The 24423-nt window shown below is 41.8% G+C and overlaps 1 protein-coding gene across 2 annotated transcripts; it reads left to right on the top strand.

Moving 5' to 3' along the window:
* Nucleotides 1–2275: 2275 nt before the first annotated feature.
* Nucleotides 2276–23783, top strand: erich3 (glutamate-rich 3). Of its 2 annotated transcripts, XM_035775544.1 has the most exons (15): nt 2276–2475; nt 4322–4415; nt 8438–8563; nt 8913–8984; nt 9137–9265; nt 11022–11180; nt 11402–11614; nt 12963–13140; nt 13363–13549; nt 13805–14025; nt 15720–15872; nt 16130–16567; nt 18088–18222; nt 18327–21947; nt 22068–23783. In XM_035775544.1, the coding sequence occupies exons 1-14, from the start codon at nt 2435–2437 to the stop codon at nt 21923–21925; spliced, it is 5745 nt and encodes a 1914-aa protein (XP_035631437.1). In that variant the 5' UTR covers nt 2276–2434; the 3' UTR covers nt 21926–21947; nt 22068–23783. The 2 variants fall into 2 exon arrangements, with proteins under 2 accessions (XP_035631437.1, XP_035631428.1); XM_035775535.1 differs by having other exon boundaries at nt 18327–23783.
* The last annotated feature ends 640 nt before the right edge of the window (nt 23784–24423 follow it).

The following is a 24423-nucleotide window of genomic DNA, read 5'->3' as shown; positions in this document are numbered from 1 at the left end:
GCCATGTAGATACTGACTCACCATAAAGGGAATCATTTTGGTACTACATCCTTTTACAATGCTTGAATTTTACAGTACTTGCAAATACTCAAACTATTTAAACTATGTTATAATTGCCAGATTAGGCACTAGCTGAATCAAGGAATCTGGAGATAAGAACAGACTTCATTACTGCTCCTCTTGGCTCTCAATATCTAACTGGAAAAAGAAAAACAATCAAAATAACTTGATATTGAATTTCTATACAGTACCAGTCAAATGCTTGGACCAGCTTATTCAAGGGTTTTTCTTTATTTTGGCTATTTTCTACATTGTAGAGTAATAGTGACAACTATAAAATAACACATATGGAATCAGGTGGTAACTTTGTTGGTTACTACATGATTCCATGTGTTATTTCATAGTTTTGATGTCTTCACTATTACTTTACAATGTAGAAAAGAGTACAAATAAAGTAGGTGTGTCCAAACTTTTGACTGATACTGCATTTCAATGTTATTGAGACATAAATGAAAATTAATAGATTTAATAGCACAATTATTATCAAATATGATATTACAATTATAGGAATATTTTAAATATTTTATTTTTGTGTATCTTATATACATATGTAAATAAGGTATTTATATTGATTTATTTTCATAAATTTAGCAAACATTTCTAAAAACCTGTTTTTGCTTTGTCATTATGGGGTATTGAGGAAAATATAATTTAATCAATTTTAGAAATGGGCTGTAACGTAACAAAATGTGGAAAAAGGGAAGGGGTCTGAATAATTTCTGAATGCACTGTAAGAGTATGGGTTGTGAGGGTGAAGAAGATGCTGAGCTCAGTAGCTCATGCTCTTCAACCATTGACAAACTGGGTTCACAAGCATTTCCTACACTTTTGCCAGAATTGCCCTTTGGCCAGTCCATCCCTGCCTGGAGGGCTGCAGTATGTGCAGGGTCCTGTCTCAAACTAGCACAAAAACAACTAACAATCACCCAGACCTTGATTGGCTGCCCTCTAGGGTCAGTGAGGAACATTGTCATCATATTGTAAGCCACAAACATTCATATAAGACCGATGGCTCTATCTACTGGTCAACTGCTGCACTGCAGAGGCCTCTTCAGCAAACAGGTGCTCTCAGGAACGGTTCCTGAACAAAGATTGGCAACCTTGATCAAAGAGACAGACACAGACTCTGTCTGGCAGAGATAGATGTGTAGCATGCTGTGAAGAATGCAGTTGACCCAATAACATTATTTACATCATATTCCAAATGACATCTTTTCATATTGTGTGGAATGGACCATAGATGTGGAGCTCAGTGACCTGTTATGTGGGGTGGCAGGTAGCTTATTGGTTAAGAGCACTGGGCCAGTAATTGAAAGGTTGTTGGTTTGAATCCCTAGAACCAACTACGTGACAGTCAGTCTATATGCCCTTGAGCAAGGCACTTAAGCCTAATTGCTCCAGGGTTGATATTTTTTTGCATATCCCACTGAGTGGGATATGAAAAAAATCAAATGTACAGTTCACACACTTGTACATGTGTGAAACAGTAGGACAAATGTAAGCACCCACCTAATTATTATATAATAGTGCATTTTGTATAATTTGTCACTTGATCAATGAGGATTTGGGGTTATTTCCTATATCATAGGCTGTTGGTAACTAGTGATCACTGTGTCTGGTCTCTCATCTCCAGCAGACGGATACCGTGAGGGGTTCTTGGTAGTAGGCCTAGAGTAGTGCAATGCATGAGTTCAATTGTGGTTCCACACACATCTATAGTGTAGAGGTGAATTGAATACAGTCAGGAACGGACTGGGACCAGAAATCGTCTCAGGAATTTCTGACACCGGACCTTTTTTTTTATACCTTTATGCCCCCATTATCAGCCCAATAAATACATTTTTGTGCAAAACCCCCAATTTCAACAGGCCCAGTAGGCTAAAGATGGCCCAGCCCATCTGGCATTTGCCAGAACTGCCCTATGGCCAGTCCGACTCTGAATACAGTCCAGGGTTGCTACCTACATAATTATAATTACAAATAAAATTCAAATAAATTAGACAAAAAAACTACAGATTGGGTCCATGCATATCTGATAATAGATATAATATAATATAATTTAGGTCCAATAATTCAGACATGTTTTTTTTTTATTCTAGAATAAACTACGATAGAAAAATACCCTGCAGAAAAAGAAAATAATCCTTACTGTAGTTGTAAGTGGAGACCAGTCTCCTCGATAGCATCGTCACGTGACTTTCCATAGCAACGGGGAAATTGTCATCAGTTCCGCTCGGAAAGAAGTGTAGCAAGTACAGTCAGGTTTAACCAAGCCGGACATTCGAATAGGACAGTATTCTATCGTCTGGTTCTATATTTGCATGTATTTGAGCAAGGCGGACAGTCTTCCGACTAGGAGTGCTCCGTTTATTTTATGAAACTGCATCCCGAAATCATGAGTCACCTATACCCAGGGTAGGTGCCATTCTTTGGACATTTTCTACAGGTTGACGTTCCCTAGTGATGATAGAGGTTTTAGTAGGGCTTGTCTACAGACCCGAATGATAGGGTAGCCTACTTGTTGACAATTCTAAGACTTTATTATTCATGTTTGAAATATGTTTTTTTTTTACTTCATTGGCTATTGGACTCTGTTTAAAAATATGATTGACTTTATGGAATTGAGTGAACAATAAATATTAGTAGCGAATGGAGAGAACGGGACGCGAACTCGGGTCACCGGCGTGAAAGGCATAGCCTACACCCTACGCAGCTCGCCAATAGGTGTAACTGAATTGGTGGGAATTGTAACGTGGTTCAAATACAATATAAAAAGTTGTTAAGGACTTTATAGCTAATCATATTTTAGCAAATAGCAACTTAACCTTGATCCAGCTACTGTCATTGCAAAACCTTGACGGTTACGCCAAGAGATCCCGAACCTCTTGACGAGATCGACGGGGTGTTACGTTCAGGTCGCTACATTATCACTTCCTTCGATAATGCGCTTCTATAAACGAAGTTCCTTGTGTGTATACGCCTCATGGCAAAAACCGTTTTTTTGTGAATGTTCAGGGGGTCACCCCAACCGGGACTTGAACGCTGGTCCAGTGAATGTCATCACCTTACTTTAGCCATGACACCAAGAGATCTGATCTTAACAAAAATCACGAGGTGTTGTGTTAAATGGATAGTTTACTTAAATGACAAAATACATATTCATTTCCGTATGACAGAAATCCATACTTTGTTTTTGTTTACCTGGCCACTGTTTCAAATGCTAACTTTTTAGCACTTGTGGCACACATCTAATACAAGTCAATGGAAACAATATAAGCATTTTCACGCTTCATGTCCAAGTCATCCTAAAGTATCAAGTAAAATATGTCAATTATTTTGTTACTTTGAGATGATTTGGACGGGAAGCGTGAAAATGCTTATATTGTTTCCATTGACTTGTATTGGAAATGTGAAACATGTAAAAAAAAATGTAAAAAAAAGATGTGGTCAGATTAACAAACCAAAGCAAGGATTGTCGTGGTACCTTGTCCATATAGTGTTTACAGGGTAAGCAAACCAATATGTCATTTTATAATTTTGTGAATTATCCCTTTTAAGTTCGCTTCAATATTATTATTAAGTAGCATATCTTAGATTGTATCTAAATCATTTGGCCACTCAGAATATCTTTGTATGGGATGACAAGGTATCCCATGCTCTTGGACAAGCTCTGGTGACCCAACCCCGATGAGAAATCCGTACCGGTGTTATTTAGAGCAGGAGAGAAAGACATGGGCACAAAAGGGCGATTGGGTTAAGTGCGCTATCCATCCTTTAATTCCTAAGGTAATCAGACACGGGTAATAGAGCCAATAGTTGTGGGGAAACTGTAACGCTTTAGGAAATCAAGTCTGTGTTGGAAAGAGCTAGGCAGAATTGAAGTTGAACACATCCGAGAGTAGACCTGACACCATGATAGCCTAGTTAATGACAAAAACAACAACATGGAAGTTTTTTAATTTTTTTAAACTAATGGTGCAGATGATTCATTGACATTTAGTCTAGATGTTGTACTGATGAAATTAAGCATAATTGTTACTTTCAGAGGTGATGCAGACTGGTGAACCACTTTAATTCATTAGACAGGTATTCTCAATCCATAATATACAACCCACTATAAAGGAGAACAGCCAAAATGAATTACGTTACTGATACATGACATATTAGGCACATTAAATGGATACAGTTCGTATGATGTTTTCACATAAAAAATAAATTGCCTTTCTGTCATAATGTAATAGGACTTGCCTTCTCTCTTTAGGCTACTTTCAGCCTACAACAGTCTGACAGACAAACACCTTACGGGATACTTCAACAATACCCGGATCAGGAGACATCTCCAGAGAGTTGGCCTGGTACGTCAAGTACACCAGTGGTTAACACTCATCAGCAATATTCCCCTCAAAGTTTGTATTTGTTGATGATGATGTAGCTTTGGTCCCGGGCGTTACAAGCCACACGTAACACCTTGGACCAGAGCAAATTATGATGATGGTGAGGCAATAAGGCACAAGACTACAGTCCTAGCTAAATTCTTTCTTGAGAAATTGCTCTTGCTAAGAAGCTATTTTTGTTTCTTTTTGATCCATTCAATTAAAAACAATCACAGTAAGGTACCAAATTGTTACCCAGAAATGATTTGATATCGAGATAAAAACAGCTGAGCTGGACCTTTTAATTAAAGCAAATGTTCTGCAATTCAGCCTCCTGGGTGGAGCAGTGGTCTCGGGCACTAGCTGTGCCACCAGAGACTCTGGGTTTGCGACTGGGAGGTCCATGGGGCGACGCACAATTGGCCTAGCGTCGTCCGGGTTAGGGAAGGTTTGGCCGGTAGGGATATCCTTGTCTCATCACGCAGTAGCGACCCCTGTGGCGGGCCAAGCACAGTGCACCCTAACCATGTCGCCTGGTGCATGGTGTTTCCTCCGACACATTGGTGCGGCTGGCTTCCGGGTTGGATGCGCGCTGTGCTAAGAAGCAGTGCGGCTTGGTTGGGTTGTGTTTCGGAGGGCGCATGGCTTTTGACCGTCTCTCCTGAGCCCGTATGGGAGTTGTAGTGATGAGACAAGATAGTAACTACTAACAATTGGATACCACAAAATTGGGGAGAAACGGGGGTAAACATTTTTTTTTTAAATCGGCAATTCTACACATTTTGCTATGGGGTGGAGAGGGAAACATGCAGTTACAGCTCATTTCCTGCAATTCTACTCATTTTGCCATGGAGTGGAGATCGTGGCAAATTGAGTGACTGTCAGTGATTGACATAGCGAGAGAAAAACTGCTGATGCACAAACACATTTTGAAATTCCACCTGGTGTATTCTACTATTCTTACTCTCAATAGTAAGTTGAGATCCAGACTTAGTTCCTAAGATATATATACAGTACCAGTCAAAATTTTGGACACGCCTACTCATTCAAGGGTTTTTCTTTATTATTTTGTTCCTAGACCGTCATTGTAAATATGAATTTGTTCTTAACTGACTTGCCTAGTTAAATAAATATTTTAAAAAACAACTTTCAATGTTCTTGATATTTTCAGGATTGACTGACCTTCATGTCTTTTCTCTTTGCTTATTTGAGCTGTTCTTGACATAATATGGACTTGGTCTTTTACCAAATAGGGCTATCTTCTGTATACCACCTCTACCTTGTCACAACACAACTGATTGGCTCAAATGCATTAAGAATGAAATAAATTCCACAAATTAACGTTTAACATGGCACACCTGTTAATTGAAATGTATTCCAGGTGACTACCTCATGAAGCTGGTTGAGAGAATGCCAAGAGTGTGCAAAGCTGTCATCAAGGCAAACGGTGGCTACTTTGAAGAATCTCAAATATAAAATATATTTGGATTTGTTTAACACTTTTTTGCTTACTACATGATTCCATATGTGTTATTTCATAGTTTTGATGTCTTCACTATTATTCTGCAATGTATTATACAACTCTTGAATGAGTAGGTGTGTCCAAACTTTTGTCTGGTACAGAAATATATATATACAGTGGGGCAAAAAAGTATTTAGTCAGCCACCAATTGTGCAAGTTCTCCCACTTAAAAAGATGAGAGAGAACTGTAATTTTCATCATAGGTACACTTCAACTATGACAGACAAAATGAGAAAAAAAACAGAAAATCACATTGTAGGATTTTTAATGAATTTATTTGCAAATTATGGTGGAAAATAAGTATTTGGTCAATAACAAAAGTTTATCTCAATACTTTGTTATATACTCTTTGTTGGCAATGACAGAGGTCAAACGTTTTCTGTAAGTCTTCACAAGGTGTTCACACACTGTTGCTGGTATTTTGGCCCATTCCTCCATGCAGATCTCCTCTAGAGCAGTGATGTTTTGGGGCTGTTGCTGGGCAACACGGACTTTCAACTCCCTCCAAAGATTTTCTATGGGGTTGAGATCTGGAGACTGGCTAAGCCACTCCAGAACCTTGAAATGCTTCTTACGAAGCCACTCCTTCGTTGCCCGGGCGGTGTGTTTGGGATCATTGTCATGCTGAAAGACCCAGCCACGTTTAATCTTCAATGCCCTTGCTGATGGAAGGAGGTTTTCGCTCAAAATCTCACGATACATGGCCCCATTCATTCTTTCATTTACACGGATCAGTCATCCTAGTCCCTTTGCAGAAAAACAGCCCCAAAGCATGATGTTTCCACCCCATTGCTTCACAGTAGGTATGGTGTTCTTTGGATGCAACTCAGCATTCTTTGTCCTCCATACACAACGAGTTGAGTTTTTACCAAAAAGTTATATTTTGGTTTCATCTGACCATATGACATTCTCCCAATCTTCTTCTGGGTCATCCAAATGCTCTCTAGCAAACTTCAGACGGGCCTGGACATGTACTGGCTTAAGCAGGGGGACACGTCTGGCACTGCAGGATTTGAGTCCCTGGCGGCGTAGTGTGTTACTGATGGTAGGCTTTGTTACTTTGGTTCTGGGATTTTTGCTCACCGTTCTTGTGATCATTTTGACCCCACGGCGTGAGATCTTGCGTGGAGCCCCAGATCGAGGGAGATTATCAGTGGTCTTGTATGTCTTCCATTTCCTAATAATTTCTCCCACATTTGATTTCTTCAAACCAAGCTGCTTACCTATTGCAGATTCTGTCTTCCCAGCCTGATGCAGGTCTACAATTTTGTTTCTGGTGTCCTTTGACAGCTCTTTGGTCTTGGCCATAGTGGAGATTGGAGTGTGACTGTTTGAGGTTGTGGACAGGTGTCTTTTATACTGATAACAAGTTCAAACAGATGCCATTAATACAGGTAACGAGTGGAGGACAGAGGAGCCTCTTAAAGAAGAAGTTACAGGTCTGTGAGAGCCAGAAATCTTGCTTGTTTGTAGTTGACCAAATACTTATTTTCCACCATAATTTGCAAATAAATTCATAAAAAATCCTACAATGTGATTTTCTGGATGTTTCTTCTTCATTTTGTCTGTCATAGTTGAAGTGTACCTATGATGAAAATTACAGGCCTCTCATCTTTTTAAGTGGGAGAACTTGCACAATTGGTGGCTGACTAAATACTTTTTTGCTTCCTACTATGTGTGTGTACATACATACACACACACACACACACACACACACACACACACACACACACACACACACACACACACACACACACTGAGTGGACAAAACGGCACACCGGTTTGTGTCAAGAAGGGCAACGCTGCTGGGTTTTTTCACACTCAACAGTTTCCCGTGTGTGTCAAGAATGGTCCACCAGTCAAGCATTGGAGTCAACATGGGCCAGCATTCCTGGGGAACACTTTCGACACCTTGTAGAGTCCATGCCCCAACGAATTGAGGCTGTTCGCAGGGCAAAAACGGGGGTGGGGGGGATTAATATTAGGAAGGTGTTCTTAATGTTTCGGTCGGGCTAAGCGATCGCTGATTAATGATGTTGATGCGTGATTTCGACTGGCTCATAAAAAGTTGTATCGTCTCGTTTGTGCACGGTTCACTACTATGTATGGTACTACACAGATCGAAATTCAAAAGTGAAACATTGTTTCTGAGGTTGGACAGGCAGACAGCGAGTCTTATATTTACCAACGCTGAACCAAACAAAATGCTACTGTAGGCTTTGAAGTAAGGGGAAATAATACCGAGTTGAGATAGTAGGCATAGGTGTGTCCGTGACGGCCAATACAGCGCGGCTTGGAACGCTGCTCGTCCAAATCAGCATCCAGGATCCAAACAACCAGTTTTGTAATGATGATGATCATTATGTAGTGATGATGACTGAAGTGTATGGGAGACAGAATGGTAAGATAGTAAAAATCTTCTTTTGAGGACCGTACAGGCTAATAATAACACTTCCTAATGTGATGTGTGATATTCTATCAGATCACCAGGAGTGGGCGGATTGTCCCAGACAAAGAGTACAGACACAATGTGATGCAGAGAGCGCACCAGAGGCATGTGAGGGAATGCCTGGCCCAGGCCATCTTCCATAAGGTGCTGGACATGGAGGTGAGAGAGGGAGTAGGGTGAAGTTGCCCCTAGACGCTGACCTTGGGTCAGTTTTGCATTCCCCCAATTAGTATTTTTTATTTTAGTAATTGTTTTTACCTTTATTTAACCAGGAAAGTCCATTGAGACCCGGAGTCTCTTTTTCAAGAGAGACCTGGCCAAGAAGGCAGCAACAATCAATACATTAAATAATTAAAACATACAACAATAAGAACATGATTTAGCCTAAATCAAATTGCATTTACCCTCCTGAATATGACCCTGTCCTAGAGACCACGATCCCATTGTTCTGATCGGTGGGTTCTTCCTGCCTCTGCACGAAACGTTAAACATTGTCCTTCTCATCCAGCGTCTCCATCAGATCGAGATCAAGAGGAAGTTGGAGGATTTTGCCCGGAGGGAGAGAGTGCATAAAATCAAGGTGCCTCATTTGGATATGAATATTCTGTATAACCTGTGACTCCTTTGAATGTATTATATCAAACATAATCGTATGCAACCCAATGTCTCTCGTGTATTTTGGAGGGAGTCGTGAGTAAAGGCATTATAACCATAGTCTTTGTCTTGGTGAAGGTGGAACGTTCCAAGAGGTACGAGGAGGAGATAATCCATATCCTGTCTCCACGGCCGCCCACGGGCCCCAGGGTCTCCCACGCACAGCATTCTGGCCCAGAGGGGGAGCACTCTGAATCCTCTGAATCTGTGAGTGATGCCTCTGAGACTATAGCAATTAAGGCAAATGCACAATAATAACAATTTTGATAATGATTGCTCAAGAGTCACAGTATTGTGACATGGTAATGCCGGATAGTTGTGACAAAGGTTCGGAAAATAAGTATCAGTGTTGGCGATTATGATGTTTGTTTTTAAACTTGATCACGTTTGACGTTTTAAGAGTTATTGTTACAAGAGTCATACACATGTAGCAAATTGAACTTTGTTTCAACCACACATCAGCCATGGAAAATTTATTTCATTGGTAGCTATAGGCTGTATGTTGATGGATGTGTGTGGAGCTGATTCATGGCCTGCGCATCCCAAATGGCACTCTATTCCATATATAGGGATGGGTCCTGGTCAGAAGTAGTGCACTATATAGGGAATAGGGTGCCATTTAGGATGCAACATAGCCGTACGTGCTGAGATAGTTGCCAGGTTGGTGTTGACATTCTAGTCAGCAGGTCTGAAGAAGACTTCTCTCTTGTGTTTGCTCAATGTCTCGTTTAAGAGTGTATTCAATGTGAAGTGGTGGGATTACACAAGTTTATCTCACGCTTTTGAAATGTAAGATGTGGTAGCTTAATGGCTGAATCAACATATGTCGAGGGGTGAACGCCTGCCTGGGTTTTTCTGGCTTTGATTGTTGTGTTTACTAGAAGTTAGATGGTGTCTCTTGACAAAATCTGCAAACAGATGTATCACAAGCATGTTGGGGCTTGTTCAAATCTTACTATATAGTGTTGCCAAAAATACTTCAAATATCATTAAAAGCACTTGGTTAAACATACACTGAACAAAATATAAATGCAACATGTAAAGTGTTGGGCCCATGTTTCATGAGCTGAATTAAAAAATCCCAGACATTTTCCATATGCACAAAAAGCTTATTTCTCAACAACAAACAATTGCACAAATGTGATTGCATCCCTGTAAATGAGCATTTCTTCTTTGTTAAAATAATCTATCCACCTGACAGGTGTAGCATATCAAGAAGCTGATTAAACAGCTTGATCATTACACAGGTGGACCTTGTGCTGGGGGCAATAAATGGCCACTTTAAAATGTGCAGTTTTGTCACACAACACAATGCCACAGATGTCTCAAGTTTTGAGGGAACGTGCAATTGGCATGCTGACTGCAGGAATGTCCACCAGAGCTGTTGCCAGAGAATTTAATGTTAATTTATCTACCATAAGCTGCCTCCAACGTCGTTTCAGAGAATTTGGCAGTAAGTCCAACCGGCCTCACCCCGCAGACCCTGTGTAACCACGCCAGCCCAGGACCTCCACATCCGGCTTCTTCGCCTGCAGGATAGTCTGAGGAGTTTTTATGTCTGTAGTAAAGCCCTTTTGTGGAGAAAAACTCCTTCTGATTGGCTGGGCCTGGCTCCCCAGTGGGTGGGCCTATGCCCTCCCAGACCCACCCAAGGCTGCGCCCCTGCCCAGTCATGTGAAATCCATAGATTAGGTCCTAATGTATTTATATAACTGAACCCATTTTCTTTTATGAACTGTAACTCAGTAAAATCTTTAAAATTGTTGCATGTTGAATTATATATTTTTGTTCAGTGTAGTACATTTGTAGATACTGTAAGAGCATGTTTAAAATATTGAAACATTTACTATGATGAGCATTTAAATGTCCATCAGAATAAAAAAAAAAACGTATCCTGCTTAGAATGTATTGTTGATGTGTGTGTGTGTGTGTGTGTGTGTGTGTGTGTGTGTGTGTGCCTCAGCCGGGCTCCTCTCGACCCAACACGGCTCCAGGGAAGATGCAGAGGCCGGTGCGTCTGAAGCCCATCCATAGTAACAGCACCACAGCCTCCCACAGACACACCTCCCCCTACAGGCCCCATGACTCCTCCAATGAAACGGACCAGCCTTTCAACTGCATTGTGAGACCACCAACGTCGACTGTATTATTTATAACACTATAGCACTCACACACGCACGCAGACACACAGACTTACGGGGTTGGCCACCAGTGGAGTCTTTATCCGTTAGTCAGAATTCCATCCATGTTTTATTGCACTTGCTTGCCTTTGTATTCCCAGACCCGTATCCGGGCAACTTGTAATTGAAGCGTTATCACAGGAATTTTGTATTTTCTACCCAGATGGACAAAGACTCCAGAAGACATTTGACCGGGACAGAGTTTTCCCGTGGTATATCCCCCTACCGCCTTCCAGTCATCAACAACTTTGTTACCCCAGTGCCACCACCGACTAAGAGGAAAGAGAGGGGCGGTTTTAAGGGTACCCCCAATGGCACTTTCAGGGGACGGAGACTGCGCCCCACCACGGCCCCAAGTGGTCCCGGAATGATGGAGGTCTCTCTCTTCTCCCTTCCTTCCTCCCTCTCTATCTCTTCAACCATAGTTCCCTCCACCCTTCAGATGACACATGGTAGCGTGTCCAACCATTCTATAGTCAAGTCTGATCAAACGCACGCTATTTTATGGGGGTGCGGGTTGAAAAAAGTCGGTATAAAATAAATAGAATCCGCACATTCGTGAGCTCCACCACGTACCTTTATTAATAAACAAACAGAGTTGTTGGAGATGTGCTTTGATTATGAACTTCCACTTTCTTATTATATAAAATACATTTTACCAAGACAAATATGATTATTCATATTATTCATTCAAGTTGTTCAGTGGGGTCTTTCTCTAACGTATCATTAACATTATATCGAAGAAGTCCGATTTCGTAACCTAATACATCCATTAATAATCACTGAGCTCTGTTGGCATAGTGGTGCAGGGTTCTCGTAACAACTGATTTTACATTTCGGGATCGTTGTCTTCAAAATCGTTATCTGCGGGTTTGCAAAGAGCTAAATTAGCATGACACGAGCTGAATTAAATGTAAAAGGCTTTGAAAATAAAACGCTTGGTATAAGCTTGGTATGCTCTGTTAATATTTCACAGAGATACGCTTAATATTAAAAGCGTATACAACAATATGAAACTACTACGTCATGTCTCAAACTCGATATCCATCTTACCTCTATATTGTTTTTATGTCCTGTGGATTCGAGAAGAAAGATGATGAGTTCAACGGGAAAGAGCCTGTCAGGTAGCCAGTAATTTAGCCTTAATTCTTGCACAGAATCCAGCCTAGCTGACGCGATGCAATTTTCCTGATAAAAAAAACAACGTTATTTTATCTGATAGAGAAATTAGGTTTGGACCATTGCTTTTCTTAGAGGATTATCTACATAATTAGCATAATTCTACCCATTTGTCAAAATATGCGTTTTTTGATTGGACATTCTACAGGAGTTTTTAAAAAAAATTCTCTACAATAAACACACAGTGATTTTTATGTCAGACCAAATCACACTTCTCTCAGATCTACTATTCTTCAGTACCAGTGCACAGCTGCAATTTATAGTACAGTTTGATTACAAGGGCTCTCCAGATAGGCACAGTGACTAAGTTAGCTGCCCACTTCTATCATACCCAATAGAAACCATTCAGGTTTTATGGTGCTTACTTAGTGTAATATAATAATAATATAAGCAATTTAGCAAATGCTTTTATCTGAAGTGACTTACAGTCATGCGTATATACATTTTGAATGAATGTCCCCAGCAGGTACTTACTGACCTAATTATTCCTTTGCAGTATTATAAAGGCCAGGACACATTGAAAATAAATCTGTTTTTGCTTCCAGGACTCTACTCTCCCGCGGACCTCTGTGCAGAGCAAAGTATGTGTGAGCATGGTGTTCTTTGGGAAGACAGTGCACCTGTCACATGACCTGATGGACATGAGGGATGAGGTGAAGGTGTTCCAGCAGCACTGTGGGGGAGAGAACCTGTGTGTGTACAAGGGCAGACTCCAGGAGGGAGGTCAGTATGGGAACACGCAGGAAGGGGGGTCAGTGAGGGTGTGACAGACAAAGTCGGGTCTATTCGGTCTTGCCCAAATAAAAATAAAAAACACTTTTTTTTTAATAGCACCTCATTTTTTTTCTAATCTCAAACCATTTTCATGCAGATTGCGTAAACATCCCATAAAATATGAAATACTACAATACAACGTATCCACTTTACCTCTATTTATTTTTTTAGAGACGTTCCAGTTTGTGTCGCGGCGCCACCGTGGCTTCCCCTTCAGCCTGACGTTCTTTCTCAACGGGCTGCAGGTGGAGCGCCTCAGCTCCTGCTGTGAGTTCAAACACAGGAAGGGTTCCCGGCTAGGCGGCCGCCACGGACATTTTGGTTTCTCCAGCACGGAGGGAGCCTCGCCCTGCTACAGGTGAGATACAGTAACAGCAGGATTTTAAAAGTACGTGTTACTGTCTGAGAATGGAGTGGTCATTTTGAAAGCAAAGATGTTATCCCGAGTGTTAGAAAATGTATATTCAATCCAAACTTTTTTTTTAGCACCTCTATTATCTGAATTTGTCAATAAAACCCCAATTATGATGAAATCTCAGTGATACACGTTCGATGTCTGCAGTTTAATCAGGTCACAAGGATACAGCATGTGAGGTTCATTTTCATTTTCCAGGTGTATCATAGCCATGGGGTTAGACAAGAAGCCCACCCCTCCTCCAAAGAGAGTCAAAGAGGAAATCATAGTCACCCGCCCTCTAAACACTGCAGGGGTGGAGGAGGAGATGAGTGGTAAAGACAGTCACTCTCAACCAGAGCCTGAGACAACTCAGCCACAGGACATGGAGACAGAGATCAAAGAAGACATTCCAGAAGAGGAGGACAAACCAAAAGATGGTACACTGAGCTACACAGATGGAGACCTGAGAGTTATATCAATATTATATTGACATTTTGGTAATACTTTACTGTAGCCCCCCTTACATGCATTTATAAAGCCTTTATAACAGCTACAGTTGAAGTCGGAAGTTTACATACACTTAGGTTGGAGTCATTAAAACTCGTTTTTCAACCACTCCACAAATTTCTTGTTAACAAACTATAGTTTTGGCAAGTCGGTTAGGACATCTACTTTGTGCATGACACAAGGAATTTTTCCAACAATTGTTTACAGACAGATTATTTCACTGTATCACAATTCCAGTGGGTCAGAAGTTTACATACACTACATTGACTGTGCCTTTAAACAGCTTGGGAAATTCCAGAAAATTATGTCATGGCTTTAGAAGCTTCTGATGGGCTAATTGACATCATTTGAGTCAATCTGAGGAGGTGTACCTGTGGATGTATTTCAAGGCCTACCTTCAAACGGAGTGCCTCTTTGCTTGACATCATGGGAAAATCAAAAGAAATCAGCCAAGACCTCAGAAAAATAATTGTAGACCTCCACAAGTCCGGTTCATCCTTGGGAGCAATTTCCAAATGCCTGAAGCGACGACGTTCATCTGTACAAACACTAGTCTGCAAGTATAAACACCATGGGACCACGCAGCAGTCATTACCGCTCAGGAAGGAGACGTGTTCTGTCTCCTAGAGATGAACGTACTTTGGTGCGAAAAATGTAAATCAATCCCAGAACAACAGCAATGGACCTTGTGAAGATGCTGGAGGAAACAGGTACAAAAGTATCAATATCCACAGTAAAATGAGTCCTATATCGACATGACCTGAAAGGCAGCTCAGCAAGGAAGAAGCCACTGCTCCAAAACCACCATAAAAAAAACAGACTCTATCTCTCTGTGTGCAACTGCACATAGAGACAAAGATCATACTTTTTTTTTTAGAAATGTCCTCTGGTCTGATGAAACAAAAATAGAACTGTTTGGCCATAATGACCATTGTTATGTTTGGAGGAAAAAGGGGGACGCTTGCAAGCCGAAGAGTACCATCCCAACCATGAAGCACGGGGGTGGCATCATGTTGTGGGGGTGCTTTGCTGCAGGAGGGACTGGTGATCCTAACTGACCTATGACAGGGAATTTTTACAAGGATTAAATGTCAGGAATTGTGAAAAACTGAGTTGAAATGTATTTGGCTAAGGTGTATGTAAACTTCCAACTTCAACTGAAGACATAATATCCATCATAGGCTGTCATAAACAAGGCATAAGTTACCAATATTTTTGTGAAAATTATTAATAATACCTAGTCAGTTGTCCAACTGAATGTACTCAACTGAAATGTGTCTTCTGCATTTAGCCTCACCCCTCTGAATTAGAGAGGTGCGCGGGGCTGCCTTAATCAACATCCATGTCTTCAGCACTCAGGGAACAGTGGGTTAACTGCCTTGCTCAGGGCAGAAAGACACATTTTTACCTTGTCAGCTCAGGGATTTGATCCAGCAACCTTCTGGTTATAGACCCAATACTCTAACCACTAGGCTACCTGCCACCCCATAATAGAAGCATAGTCGTTGCTCTGTCTAACACTCTATGGTACAAGATTAAAATCATCTTAATAAGATAGTTAATCATGTTAAGAATCGTTTTTTATGCTATGGAGTCATAAGGCGCTATTTGTTTTTCCCAACAGACTATGAAGAGGACTTTGAGGCGGACGACGAGGGGCAGGCTGAGGACAGAGGAGAAGAGAAAGACAAGGAAAGTGTTCCTCCCTCCAGCGAAAGAGACGGAGAGGATAGAGAGAAAGGCGACCAGTCTGACAGTGAGGACGATGACAAAGTTGGTTAGTTAATAATCTTGAAAAATCTTGATTTATAATCAAAGGAAAATGAATTAAATAGAAGAGTTTACACCCCAATCCAAATATAGTCCACTTCATCCCTTCATCGTAGATCTCAATCCAAATATAGGCCACTTCATCCATTCATCGTAGATCTGAATCCAAATATAGTCCACTTCATCCATTCATCATAGATCTTAGCTCTTTCAATGATAAATGTTCTATTCCTTTGTCTCCTGTTAACACTGTCTCCCTTGTAGAAGAGAGAAGGTCAAGGTCGAGGTCAGACTCCAGCTCCTCAGGAAGTGACATGGACGACAGTGAGGCTGAGGCCAAGGAGGACCAAGCAGTCAACCAGGCAGCTGACCTAGAGGAGGCTCCTCCCCAGGCTGAACAGGCAAAAGACACCCCCACCACCATAGCACCTGATCCAGACCAACCACCCACAGAGGATCCCACCACAGCCACAGAGAGCAGCTCTCCTACTCCACCCCAGACCACCTCGACTGGGGAGGAAGACACAGGGACCTTGGGGTACAGCCCTGGGGACAGCACAGCGAGACCCACAGAGCTTGAGGTGTCAGACACAAGTGGGCTGTCGGAGGAGGGGAAAGGTGCTGAGGCTAAGGAGGAAGACGACAAGGAGAGTGGGGCTAAGGCGGAGGGTGAGTCGACACAGGAGGAGGAGCCTGAGAGGGGTAAGTATGTACCGTCACATCCAGACTCGCCTGAGTGAGAGCTGTAACCCTCCCCTCCCCGGGGGCCTTTTCCATAATCAGAGCTGTTAGTTTTTCTATATAATACAGTAGTTGAGTTTGATATATTTCCATGTATACAGGCCTTTACATAAGAATCCAACGATTTTAATTCTGAGTATTGTGAGATAACAGGTCAGTTCGGATGGTGGAAAAGGTGATTCTGTGTGTTGCTTGGGAGAAACCATTTCCTGCTGCATTTTGGACCTGCCTGTCCTTTTCTCATTCGCCTTCACGCCATTGTAATTGTGATGATAAATAAGATGGCTGTTGGAGCTAAGTGGGAACATGCTTTTTTTGGTCTCATCTGTGTTTGTATTCAAGTGCGTGCCGGTGTTTTTGGACTTTAATTTGATAAACACTGTAATGTACAGATGTAGGATTTTAATTTGAGCCAGTTTGCTACAGCAGGAAAATAATCCTTAAACAACAGGAAATGTGAATTATTATGTGGATTATAATTCAAGGACCTTTTTGTTGTCAAAAATTTCAAAATGGAAATTACGAACTTCAGGAGGCTTTTTAAACCTCAAATACACTACAAGTTTTACATTTCCTGGATTGCAGGAAAGTTCTCCTGCAACAGCGTGATCAAATTAAGATCCTAGATCTGTAGAATGCCTCTGAGGAATTTGTATTACTTCACCGTAGTTCTTCCTCATAATTGGTTGAACAGATTTAACATTCTTAATGAACAACTTTGTACTGTATACCTGACGAATTATGTCTGAAAATACTGAGCTGAGGATTGTGAATGTCTGTTTTGGGTTTGCTCTCCTGCGTTCTTTGTTAAGTTGATGTAATTTTGGCCAACACAAAATATATATTTTTTATTTGTTTGGGCCCATGAACTTTATCTCTGTATTGCTTTTTGCTTGTTTATTTAGCAGGTTAGCATTTTTTTTTCATGAATCTTGTTCTGGGGGCAGCTCTGTAGAGTGGTCACTAGCTGGCACGGCCACAAACTCATAAAATCAGATTTTAAACATAACCATAACCATGACATTAACCACACTGCTAACCCTAATGCATAAAACCCTAACCTTAAATTAAGACCAAAAAGCAAATGTTTTTTTTTATGAATTTGTACAATATAGCTGGTTTTTACTTTGCAGCTGGCCTATCTAGCAGAAATTGGTCAGTTCTGCCTCCAGGGCCAGATTCATGACAATAAATGTCAACCTGCATTTATTTCATGCATGCTGAACATCTGAATGTGATATAAATTATACTATTCTCCTTCAATTGGCTAATGTAAATATTAAAATGAGTCTCTCTCTGAAATGAAGTTTCATTTTACTTTGTTCTGTCTAATGTCCAATCATTGCTTTCAGTTTATTTTGTTTTAATGGCTCCTCATTATGTTATTTTTGTATATGATTATACTGCTTGTGTTTGTTGACATGTAAAGGTCATTCATTGCATGCTTCACATCTCTGTCTCCTTCCCACGCCAAACCCAAGCCAAGTCTGTGCAGGAGAAACTAGCAGAGGCCATTTTGAAGGCGGCTCAGAGTCACTCAGAGCCAGAGCTGAGTGACACCAGCACTGAGACGGAGGAAGACCCCACGGAGAAAAACCAACAACCAGACACCATTGGTAAGAGTTCCAGTTATTTGTCCTTAATTAACACCTGTGCAGTATATTTAGTGTGTGAGAAAACGTCATTAGTCAGTCACCTACCGCCTATTTGTTTCCCGCAGGTACGGAACCAGAGCAAGCCGGGGCTTTTACTCTGGAGCGTCAGATCAGTACAGAGGAAGTGAAGTGTGAGGAAGGTTCACTCAGTGCACAGGAAATGACCTCACAGAGTGCTGCCGAGGGAAAAGAAGTCGGGACTGAGCTGAAGGAAGATGAGGAAGATGGTGCACCGGAGTCTGAACAGGTAACTGAAGAAACCAGTGGTGTGACAGAGGCGAAAGAGGAGGATCCAAAAGCCAGTCCGGAGACGGATGATCAAGAGGAGGCGGACAGCAAAGTAGAAACAAAGGGGAAAGAAGAGGGCGAAGAAACTAAGGGCAACCAGGAAGAAGATGAGGCTGTGGATCTTCAGGCGGGCGAGCCAGCTAAAGCAAGTGATTCTGTAACTAGTAAAGAGCAGCAGGAAGAGAAAAACACAGCAGATCCTGACATACCACCTAGTGAGTCAGAGGAGATGAAAAGTACCAAAGATGAGTCATCTGCACCAGAAGAACCAGAGAGCAAGACAGAGATAGAAACAGCTGTGACGGATGAGGCAGGGACTGAGGTGGCAGAGAGTGAAGCAGTAGAGATGAAAGCAAAGCCCACTGGGGATTCAGAGTCCCATAGCCACAAAGAGATGCCTATAACTGACAAGGACAGGCAGGGGGATGGGGAGGAGGACATGGTTGGAGGCACAGAGACTGAAGTCACAGCAGATAATTCAAGCAGCGTGTCAGAGAAAAGTGGAGGTACTACTGTCTGTGCTGAAAAGACAGCAGAGGGAGCTGAGAAGAGTGAGGATGCACCTGGAGAAACCAAAGCCAAACTTGAGAGTGACACAGGGGAGGCTATGAAGGAAGACAAACTAGAAAAAGAAGCTGGTCCGGATGAAATTGGAGGAGAAACTACTACAGAGGATAAGGCAAGTGATAAGGTAGAAAATGACTTTGCCCAAATTGAAGAAGGGAAAGTAAAGGACGGTGAAAAGACTGGAAATGATAAGAAAGAAGAAAAGCAAGAGCCTGAGGAAGTAAATACTGGAGAAGCTAAGAGAGATGAAGAGAAAGTTAGTGAGGGTAAGGTAGACAGAAGTGAGAAAGATGGGGAGGATAACGCAGAAGAGGGGACACAGGGTGGAGAAAATGTTGAGGGGAATAAGGCAGAGGAGGGAGAAACAGATGACAGCAAAAAGGCAGCAGAAGTAGAAGATAAGGTGGAGTGTGAAGAGAAGGTTGGACAGGCAGAAAAGGAAGACGATGATGGAGAGGAAATTGTAAAAGAAGAGGGCAAGCTAGAACGTGGGGAAATGGTTGAAGAAAATAAAGCAGCAATAGTATCTGAACATGAAACAGGAGAGAAAGAGAGAGAGGAAGTAGTTGAGGAAAATGTTGTGGATGCAGAGGAAGCCAGTGAACTTAAAGCGGAGGAAGGAGAAAACATGACAACAACTGAGGTCAAAGTTGAAGAGACTGAGATCAAAGACAATGTTCAAGAATCTGTATGTGATGCGGACGAGAATGATGAATTTGATGTAGAGAGTGGCTCAGCTCCAATTGTTGGAGATAGCACTGCGGCCAGAGATGAGACCCTAGTCAGCAGGAAAGAAACAGAGAAAAAGGACAGTGAGGTAGATTCTGAAAATGGAGAGACAGCTGCAGCCTCTGAAGATCAGAGTGACACCGCAAGAGAGGAGACAGAGTCCACAAACCAAGATACCCAAGGCAAAAACAAGGTAGATGAAAAAGACAAGGAGGCAGAAACAAAGACAGATGACCTAAACAAGGTAGTGACAGAGGAAGATCCTAAAGACCAGGAAGAGGCAAATGACAAATGTGAAAATACCAAAGTAGATCGGGATGCAGACACAGAAGACAAAGAATCTAAGGCTGAGGAATCTAACAGAGATAGCCATGCTGGTTCACATGTAGGGGACCCAGAGCCAGTTAACACTGGGGCTGAATCCAATGAAGAGGCTATGTCAGAGAATGCTGATAAGGAGACTAAGAATGTCAAGGAGATAGAGGCATCTGTAGAGTCTCAAGAGCAGTCGGAACTAAAAACTCAGTCAAAGGACAGAATTGTAGATGCTACACTTGAGAGTACAGATAAGAACCCAGATACAAGCACAGATAACTTGGATGATGGCAAAGAGAAAGTTAGTGATGCTACTATAGAGGTGATTGTTGTTTCTGAAGAGACACAAGCTCCAGCTTCAGAACCCAGAGCTATGGAGCTAGAAGATACTACAGAGACTGAATCAGATCTGAAGGAAAAAGAACATAAAACGGAAGACGAATCCACAGAAGGGGCAAGCAAGCCATCTGAAGAAGGAGCCAGCGTTGTCCTGAAACCTCAGTCAGAAACACAACAGAAAGAAAGCAGTGCATCAGGTAAAGACGCTAATGTACTTGAGGAAAGTTTTAAAGCTGAGGACCATGCTGCAACTCCAGAGACCTTGGAGAAAGGAGACAATAGGGATCTTGTAACTAACTGGGTGAATGTACACCAATCCTCAAAGTTCTTTGAGACATTCATAGAGCCCCTAGATGACTTTACTTCTGACAATGCCATCAGTGAGTCTAATTCGGATGCCAGGGGTATAGCGCCAACACACGTGACCGAAATTTCCAGACCAGAGAGACCTACTAAAACGGCAAAGACACCAGACCCGAAACCTGACGATCATGATACCAATGCCTCGGAGAGGAGCGCAGCTGTTGGAGGCGGAGCTGGCACCATTGTTGAGAGTATAGTTACAGAACTTAAAGAGGCAGCCCCATCCACAAAGGATGACAATGAGTCAAACAGTAATAACAAGGTGGAAGTGATCCAGTCAGATCTCAGTAGTACTCACTCAAGAGACGATGACGCCAGTGAAACTGGGCTAATGAAATACTCTCTCGAGGTGGAAGAGGGAACAGAAGTCACTCTCTTCACACTCTCTGCTGAACTTGAAGACAGCAGTAGAGAAGACACAGCTGGGCCACGGGAGGAGGGTCAGGGTTATTCAGAGGAGCTCAAAGGAACAACAGGGATGTCTGAGGATGACAAGGACAAAGATATGACAATGCAGGGAGAAACTGATCTGACAGAAATGTCCAAAATTGATGTTGAAAGGATACAGGGCTCTAACCATTCAGCTGCCAGTGGCAGGCCTGAAAAGATCATTGAGGATCCAGCAGAGACTGAAGAAACCAAAGACAATTCCGGGTTGGATGAGCAACAAACATTGCAAGAGATAACCGTCCTGACAACGCTTTCCAAAAATGGAGATGAAACACAGGAGCAGTCTGAGAGTCCAGAGAATCACTCTGAATCTGGCACAACGTCAAGAGAACCAGAAGACACCAAAGATACAAAGGAACCGAAAGAGCAAGAGGCTGCAGAGGTTACAGAAATAACAGAGCTAAGAGCCATTTCTAAATCTGAGAATGAGAGCCAGGAATACTCCCAAAGTGTACAGCTCCGTTCTAAACAACTGGATGGAAGCAGGAGGGGAGACAAAGAAGATCTACAGCTGATTGACCAGCTGAGCACCTGCTCAGTGGAAGACTCTTCGCTGTTTGGCCACACCTCATACCCTCTGTTGACAACTGCACCGACTGACAGTAACTATTAGAAAGCAACAGGCTGGCACAAGGGTAAGCTGCACCATTATTCCATTTCTATATATCTGAGATTTGTTGATATCTGAACAGGAAAGTAAAATAACACATAGGCCTTTTATTTGGAATGACGTTTGCTCTATCTATATTACAAAGCACTTGAGACAATCAGATGACTGCAGGATGACCAGGAAGGATATTCTTCGACATCACATTCTTTCCGGAGTTGCGTTATTCTTGAGAGGGACTTGCTGTAATGGTTCTCATGAGAGGACACTGCAGGAACAGTCGCTCCACAATTGTGAATACATGTTTGAGTTTACTAAGAGCTTTAATGATTTCCCCCTTTTTTTTTTACCAGCAAAAAAAGTCTTGGTCATGAAAATGTGTCTTCATAAAAAGTTTTGATAGTAGCATAGATGTTTACAACCATCCCTTTTTGGGGACAAACAGTGAGGCCTTGTCTGCTGGAGGTATCAAGCACAGGTGTTGTCACCAGCCCCCTGTAAACAGATACCCCTCAATTCACGCTGCACAAATAAATAAATCATTCATAGTCGTTAAGCCTGGTGGAGGCCAGCTTGCCCCAAAGCACCTTAACACACTTCGCAAGGTATGGTTGTGTGATGATTGGTTTGGAGAGAAAATAAAATACCACTGACTTAAAGCACTACAACACTTTCGCGTTGATGACAAAGACCTGATTGGATTATAGTTTGGCACGGGCGAGGAAATACAGTTGGCTCTTTATACTGGATGTATAGCCTTAATTACACAGATAATGTGCATCGTTTAGACACAGAAAGAAGATGTATGAGATAGGTCTCCATATTTTACATTGTGATAACTCTCCAGAGATTTGTTTCACTTTATCTGTAACGTATACATGACCTGTTGTCACAAATTGTATCCCTGCATTTCCATTCAACTTTCAAAGTGATTACAATGTATTCCTTTCGAGAATTTTCTAATCCAATTTAATGGACATGCATTGAAATCAAATTCACCCAGTTCATTTGAAAATATTGTATGTCAAACATACAATGAATGCCTGCTGTACACAACTACACAAACAGTAATAATAAAGACTTGCCTAGTTAAATAAAGGTTCAATAAAAGGTCAAAGGTCAAACATACAGTAATAATGGTTGGAGAAATTGTGAAATGTCCTATGTAGGAAACAGTTTGTGTCAAAATGTGTTGCTGCTAACACATCTAATACCTGTGTCATTCTTGGTTCGTTTATTTCTTCAGTTGGGCTGGCAGGGTAGCCTAATGGTTAGAGCGGTAGACTAGTAACCGGAAGGTTGCAAGTTCAAATCCCTGAGCTGACAAGGTACAAATCTCTCGTTCTGCCCCTGAACAGGCAGTTAACCCACTGTTCCTACCCTGAACAGGCAGTTAACCCACTGTTCCTAGGCTGTCATTGAAAATAAGAATTTGTTCTTTAACTGACTTGCCTAGTTTAATAAAGGTAAAAGTAAACATTTCTTCAGTTGCCATTCATTATGAATCCTGTATTTAATAATGAGGTGTTTATTGTCACAAACAGCGAATGTGTGCAGTGAAATGTGGTGTTTTACAGGGTCAGCCATAGTAGTATGGCGCCCCTGGAGCAAATCAGGGTTAAGTGACATTGCTCAAGGGCACGTCGACTGATTTTTCACCTTGTCGGCTCGGGTATTCAAACCAGCAACCTTGCGGTTACTGACCCAACGCTATAAACACTAGGCTACCTGTCGCCTAGTTTGGCATAGTTTGGTTAGGATTCTTCCTGTTTACGTATATATCATATCAATGTCAAATCATCTAGAATGAAACTCAATGTGATTTCTCTATTTTATTGAAAAATAAAAGCACAAATCGACTGAGCATTCTGAGGCTGAAATATGGTTTTACGGAATGCAATACTATTTTCAAAACCCACCCAAAATGGCCAAATGATTTACAAGACATAAAAACCAACTAAAATCGAATCAAACAGGTCAACACCACGAACAGAGAGAACAGAGTAGATAGCTTTAGGAATACAGATAACGATGTAGCTTATTCTTCTTTTCCCCAAAGTGAACGCTCAAGACCAGACAAACCGATATGTCTATGTGATAAACGTATAAAAAAAAGGTTATGGCCTTATGAATGTTCATTCCTATGCTTCTTACCATTTCCGTCAGTGGGTGGAAACGGCATATTCCTCCTCAGTTCATCCAGAGATGGACCTTGGGAATCATGTCATCCTCGTTATAAGGTTGTAATGTACTTCCCACTCTAGAATGCCCTTCGAGTCAGTCGGAAACGAGTATTGAACAATGCCATGGCTTAAAGAATAAATAACCCCTACTTACACCACTTACTTTAAAGCTGAGTTGCGCTAAAGGTGTTTGCCTTGGCGCATTTGTTATTGTTTCTGTTTTGTTGATCAAACGGAGGAAGTGTGTATCCAGTGCCGTGGCCCTCTGCTGTTCTATCCTGTGTGCAAGGGTGTCAGAGGGAAAGAAAACAGAGGTGGTTG

Source organism: Oncorhynchus keta, chromosome 1, assembly GCF_023373465.1.
Source record: "Oncorhynchus keta strain PuntledgeMale-10-30-2019 chromosome 1, Oket_V2, whole genome shotgun sequence".
Classification (NCBI taxonomy): Eukaryota; Metazoa; Chordata; class Actinopteri; order Salmoniformes; family Salmonidae; genus Oncorhynchus; species Oncorhynchus keta.
Note: the sequence above shows the minus strand (reverse complement) of the source record. Positions and strands in the feature narration are given on the sequence as shown.

Coding starts and splice junctions, on each gene's coding strand:
- erich3 (XM_035775544.1), top strand. CDS start 2,435: ATGAAACTGCATCCCGAAATCATGAGTCACCTATACCCAGG. Junction 8,985..9,136: donor AGAGAGTGCATAAAATCAAG/GTGCCTCATTTG, acceptor GTCTTGGTGAAG/GTGGAACGTTCCAAGAGGTA. Junction 18,223..18,326: donor CCAACAACCAGACACCATTG/GTAAGAGTTCCA, acceptor TGTTTCCCGCAG/GTACGGAACCAGAGCAAGCC.